The sequence below is a fragment of the Scyliorhinus torazame genome, chromosome 18, assembly GCF_047496885.1.
Source record: "Scyliorhinus torazame isolate Kashiwa2021f chromosome 18, sScyTor2.1, whole genome shotgun sequence".
Lineage (NCBI taxonomy): Eukaryota > Metazoa > Chordata > Chondrichthyes > Carcharhiniformes > Scyliorhinidae > Scyliorhinus > Scyliorhinus torazame.
This window is the reverse complement of record NC_092724.1, coordinates 154,682,334-154,688,602: the sequence shown is the minus strand read 5'-3', so window position 1 is coordinate 154,688,602 and position 6,269 is coordinate 154,682,334. Positions and strand designations below refer to the sequence as shown.

At 48.0% G+C, this 6,269-nt stretch overlaps 1 protein-coding gene across 2 annotated transcripts in view; it reads right to left on the bottom strand.

The window, feature by feature from the left end:
- Positions 1 to 1,924: 1,924 nt before the first annotated feature.
- Positions 1,925 to 6,269, bottom strand: part of slc26a11 (solute carrier family 26 member 11) — a 28,417-nt gene continuing 24,072 nt past the window's right edge. For both annotated transcript variants that reach the window (XM_072483656.1, XM_072483657.1), the window contains 5 exons: positions 6,142 to 6,269; positions 4,816 to 4,915; positions 3,867 to 4,000; positions 3,549 to 3,636; positions 1,925 to 2,107 (listed from right to left, as the gene is read on the bottom strand). In XM_072483656.1, coding sequence (XP_072339757.1) covers positions 2,034 to 2,107; positions 3,549 to 3,636; positions 3,867 to 4,000; positions 4,816 to 4,915; positions 6,142 to 6,269 — 524 coding nt within the window. In that variant the 3' untranslated portion in view covers positions 1,925 to 2,033. The remainder of the gene's footprint in view (positions 2,108 to 3,548; positions 3,637 to 3,866; positions 4,001 to 4,815; positions 4,916 to 6,141) is intronic.

Genomic DNA, 6,269 nt, shown 5'->3' with positions numbered 1-6,269 from the left:
AATTCCCCAAAATAAAACCGAGCACCAAGCTCTTCTATCTTTTGTAAAATCACAAACTGCTGCTGTGTAGTATCCAGAAAACTTTAATAGAAAAGAACCCATCAGTCACCCACCGTCCTGATCACAAATATAACCCAGAGCCTGTCCCACCAGTCTATGAGATCATGGCTGATCAGTAATCTAACTCCATACACCCCTTTGCTCCATCTACATCTTAATAATTTTGGTTGACAGAAAGCTGTCAATCCCAGATTTAGCATTAATGGTCCAATCAACAAAACCCGGTTCACAAGAGTTCCAACTTTCCACCGCCTTGCGTACATAGAAAGGTTTCCCCAACATCACTCATCCAGCTCCAATTTATTATCCCCCTCACCAAAGACTGCCCAACTTTTATTTACCCTATTCCCCTTAATGTCTTAAACTTACTCAAATCACCCCATAATCTTCTCAATTTTCTTGTGACACTAATAATCTTTATTAGTGTCACAAGTAGGCTTACATTAACACTGCAACAAAGTTACTGTGAAAAGCCCCTAGTCGCCACACTCCGCCGCCTGTTCGGGTACACAGCGGGAGAATTCAGAACATTCAATTCACCTCACAAGCACGTATTTCAGGGCTTGTGGGAGGAAACCGGAGCACCCGGAGGAAACCCACGCAGACACAGGGAGAACGTGCAGACTCCCCACAGACAGTGACCCAAGCGGAAATTGAACCCGGGTCCCTGGCACGGTGAAGCAACAGTGCTAACCACTGTGTTGCCATGCTGCCCAAGGAATACAATCCTCGTTAGCATAATCGTTTCTTGCAATTTAACCCCTTGGGAGTCAAAAAAAAAATTTAAGAAAAGAGTACTTTCAAAAGTAGTTTAATCAATTGTAAAGTATTTGCATTACTATGGATGTTACACATCAATAATCAAACTAAAATTCCCATACTTGGTGAAACGTTTCAATTAAGTTAAATATTTACACAGTGCAGAATCCTCAAGTTGGTCTGATGGTTTGAAACCAGTCAGTGCTGCAAGCTCTTGAGGAAGCGGTCAGAGAACCTAGCTAATAATCTGAATGGGTGTGTGTTACCCTTCCGAGTGACAATTCCTCAAGTAGCGTCACTGAATCCTCAATTGCTCACTGTGGGTTGCGCAAACAATTAGTGCTCCAGATTCAGCTTTCCCTGCATCTGGTGACAAGCCTGCAGAATGGCCAGACTGCAGGGGATGTGCAGGTAAATCGTCAATGTGCAAAACAAAGTGCAGGAGAGCAAATGCGCACTGGAACAGGTGTTAATGCCAATTGGATGATCACAATAAAAAGGACAACTAAAGCCATGCTAAATGGCTATGGGTTCGGACTCTTCTGCTATCTTTCTGTGCACAGGATGCTTGCCTTTCTGACAGAATCTGCGGAGGCTGGGGCAAGCTCACACTGTGCTCAAGGTGATGCGTCTGACCAGGACTAACATCAGCAGCTGCTCCGACAGAAGGAAGTGGAATCTCAGACCCGTGCCCCAATCTAACAGCAGCTGATGTTGCAATGTTCTGCCCTCCCCCCCCCCCCCCCCCCATCCTCCCAAAGATAAACCCTTCCATCAATATCCGATTGTCAGAGCCTGCATCCACTCCTAGGAACCGACGGCTTTCAATGTCAGACACTGGGAAAAGGCCCTCTTATTAACGTGATTGGTGCAAAATACTAAATGTAAAAACACACAAAGGGAACAGACAAATTGTTGGAATATAAAAACAGGGAACAATATAAATCAGAGGTCCAGAGAGGTAGGATTGAAGTGATGTCCAACGAGATTTTATATCCAGTCCTCATTAACGGAGTCCCAAACCATTCAGGGTCAGTTATATTGATGCTGGTGACACCAGTGAGGACCAGCTCCCCCTGTAGGTGGCACACAGCATCTCTCCCCCCCCCCCCCCCCCCAGAGCAGCTCGTGCAGGATCACGGATGTATTGCACTGATGGGGCTGAACAGTTTGGTGAGCAGCTAACACTTTGCCAAGAAGGTAGCGCGTTCCGGCTAGCTGTAAAACCCCTCGTGCCTATTGAGCAGAGGCTCCTCACTCTCCTCCAGGTTGTGCGTGTAGTCATCGCCTGAGGAAAAAGGAGAGAGGGAAAATAAACATCTGTTTGGAACCAGATTTAGCTTTTAACCAGGCCAGTTGTTCAACACCTCCCTGAAGCCGTTTGACCATTTTCCAAATAATTAGTTTAAAAACAACTTATTTTATCCTTTTGCCCATTGGACCCACCCCCCACCACCACATTGTTCAAATTCATTTGAAAACAAAACGAAAATTTAAAAAAAAGATGTGAACAGATGTTAAGAGACGCACGAGAGGAAATGTAAGTGGGAGCTCCACCCAGTGGCGAGGTAGGTATGCTGCACCCTGTGCAAGGGAAGAGGGTGATTGATACCTCTTGCCCAGGATCCTGCATATTGAATGACCAATACAGGGAGGTACTGAACCCCCCCCCCATTGATGATGTTACCTGTGGGCTGCCCCCCCTCATCCCCCATCCTGACTGACCATCCCAGTGGGGGCAAAGACATGTTATTTGGTTTAAGAAGCATTTTACAAATGTCAAATTTCACCCGTGACAGGTGATGACAAATATGAAACAAAAAGAATCCCTTGTACCCTCAGCCCCACACTCAAACGGTCAGCCAGAGAAGTGCTGGGCTGGCAGGGCGAGGGCAGGCCTAGTTGGTGTACATTGCAATAGTCTCAGTACGACGCCTCCACCTCGTGTGCGAGGTTGGGGCTGATACAGCTGAAGGTGGTCACACCTTAAAAGAGCGAGGATGAGCCGGCTCTTCGAGGGGGTAGAAGGTGTGTGTGAGAATGTTGCGGGGGAGGCCCCGTAAACCACGTTCATATGTTCTGGTCCTGTCCAAAGCTGGAGGATTACTGGAAGGAGGTGTTTAGGGTAATCTCTAAAGTGGTGCACGTGAAACTGGACCCGGGCCCTCGGGAGGCCATATTTGGACCAGCCCGGGTTGGAAACGGGCGCGGAGTCAGATGTTGTAGCCTTCGCCTCGTTGATCGCCCGAAGGCGGATCCTGTCAGGGTGGAGATCAACCTCCCCACCCTGTGCCCTGGTGTGGCGGGGGGACCTGCTGGAATTCTTGACGCTTGAAAAGGTCAAATTTGAACTGAGGGGAAGGACGGAGGGGTTCGACAATTCACGGGCGTTATTCATTATGCACTTTTGAGAATTGGATCACATCGAACATTGGGGGGAGGGGGGCTGTGTGTGTTAATGGGTGATTCCGGATTCCTTTGTCATTTGTTTATGTTAACATGCGGGCTAATGTTTGGGGTTTGGTGGGAGGATGGGATGGTTGTTATTGATATGGGGATTGACATTACATTCGTTACTGATTATTGTGGAGTGTAAATTTGGGAGAAAATATGAAAAAGGAGAATAAAAATTTTTATTTTTTATTTTTATAAAAAGAGTCAGTACAAACTAGCCCATCACCACAGATTGGCACTCAGGGACACCCCAAAACAGTGAAACAAGCTGTTACCATGTAGATGACGGAGTGCAGCCTCTGTGCTGTCAAAGTGTCTCAGTCCTTCGATCTCTGCTGAAGTCAGTATCGACAGAATCTTAGGCTAAATGAGAGAGGAAGATGGTTATCCCGGCTGCTTCCTGTACCGATCTTCGGAGTTTAGAAATAAACATTTCCAGCACCGTCTCCAGCAACATAATTTACATTGGTGTACGCTGCACCTCTGACAATGCAGAGCTCAGACAGGGCTGCGCCTTACTGTCAGAGACCTCAGCAGACACTGGTTCTAATTTACATCGCGCACAGTCTGGGCTAAGCATCGGGAGCACGTACCTGGAAATTAGAGAACAACAGACACACTTTCTTCCGTTGGAATGTCTGGATCAGCTCCCGTAAACCGTTCACTGTTGTGTAGTCAATGCTGCTGACATGAAGGCAGTCCAGTATCACAGAACTGGGAGGGCTAGCTGGGGAAGGAAATGTGTCACAGTTCATTAGACAACATTATTCTATCAGAAATAGAGAAGGCAAGACGAGAGAGCGAGAGGACTAAGACAAATGGTGCTGGAGCGTGGCAGGAAGGGATTGTGTGCAAATTTCCAGGCCAGGATGGGGTGTGGCTTTGAGCAAAGTTTGCAGGTGGTGGTGTTCCCGGTTATCTGCCACCAGTGTCCTTTGTGGTAGCGGTCGTGGGTTTGGAAGGTGCTGCCAAAGGAGCCTTGGGCGAGTTACTGCAGTGCATCTGGGGAGACCGTACACAAAGCTGCCACTGTGCCGATGGCGGAGAGGGTGAATGTTTAAAAGGTGACGGATGAGGTGCTGATCAATGTTAGCAATAAAAGGCAAAAAAGACAAAGATCTGGGAATGTTTTGTTTACACTGGAGGTACAAATGCAGGAGATATGCCCAGATTCTAAACAATCCAGTCCGGTAACCAGGGCAGCATCACTAGGGGAAAAGAGAAATGGCAATTTTGGACGAGAGGGAGGCTCTAACTAACCAGGGAAGCAGAGATTTATCGGTCAAGTACTGGCAAATTCAACATGGAGCTGGATAGTGTTTTGGAGGAAAGAAGCAACAGAGAGTTATTAGAGAATGTTTAGATAGTTGCGGCTGTGGACGGAGATGGTCTGTCCCATTCCCGTACCTCCAGCACGTAGAATTAAATTCCAATTACCGAACGCAGTGGAATCACTGGACCCCTTAGGGGGAAAAACTGGCCGAATTGAAGCTGGTTCAATCCCAGCCGACAGCAAGAGGGATTGGTGGAGTTTCCACTTACCTTCCAACAGACGCTGGTACAGCTGGTCACAAACGTATTCGACAGCAGGGAAATTCAAACCACTCTGCAACTGCACGATAACCGTACCGTAATCAGAAATCTGAGACACAAAACGAAGAGCATTAGGATTCCACTGCCTTCAGTTTCTTCACAGCTCATTAATCTCCACGGGTATGCTGCGTTAAGGGTTAAGCGACGCAAGTACAAAATGATATTATGAGGTGTAATTTTGGATTGATAGCAGCGAGTGGTAGTTTGTTTTGGAAAAATATTTTATTGAGGCATTTAAATTTTAACACAACTCCAAACCTGCCAATATGGCTATACGTTACCAGCTCAAAACTACAATTCCCCACCGACCTGCCCCCATCTTACCCAATTCCTCCCACTTTTAAAACCCCTCCCCCCCCCAAACAGCTGACAGCTTAATTTTTCCCAAAGTCGTCACTAAATGCTGCCACCCCCAGGCAAACTCTTCCACCGAGCCCCTCAAGGCAAACTTTGTTTTCTCTAGCCTGAGAAACCCCACCCTGTCACTCACCCACACCCCCAACTTTGGGGGGTCCGACTCCCTCCATTCTAGCAAAATCCGTCTCCGGGCCACCAGGGAGGCAAAGGCCAAGACAGCGGCCTCTCTCACCCCCTGGACTCCCGGGTCTTCTGACACTCCAGAGAAATCGCCACCTCTGGACCCGGGACCACCCTCACTTTCAGAACCTCCCGTCGGCAGAATCCCCGAAGCTTTGGACACACCAAGAACATGTGGACATTGCTCGTGGGCCCACCCGCACATCGCCCCCATCTACCCGCCACGCCCTCAAACAAATCTGCTCATCCGGGGGGGCTCCCTTCCAGTCCATCTGCTCCTTATATGCAGTGGGTGTTAGTTGACGAACAACTTTTGTGACCCTCCTCTAAATTCAACGCTGCTCTGTTGGGAAAACAGTGTCTATGATGAACCAATGCTGTAGATCTCGGACTCTCTGACCATCCCCAGTTTGCTGGTGTAAGATCAGAGAATTTACAGTGCAGAAGGAGGCCATTCGGCCCATCAGGTCTGCACTGGCCCCTGGAAAGAGCAGACCCGGGGAGAATGTGCAGACTCGGCCCAGACAGTGACCCAAGCCGGAATCGAACCTGGGACCCTGGAGCTGTGAAGCAACAGTACTAGCCACCGTGCTGCCCCAAGGTTATTAGGTTACTAACTAGAATACTAAATGGTTAAATCTATCATTATTGGAAATCGACATCCAACCCGGTTTTCGATCAACAGACTTCATACGATCCTCCAGGAAAAGTGTATCCAAACAAATGAGAGACTCTTACCTTAATCTCGGGTCTGGCGATGTTAAAAAACAGGATTGTCCCAGACAAAGCAATTCCAGCCAGAATCCCATATTGGATTTCCCAAAAACAGCCCAGGAATGATGCCAGGAAAGGCAGCAGGTCCAGCC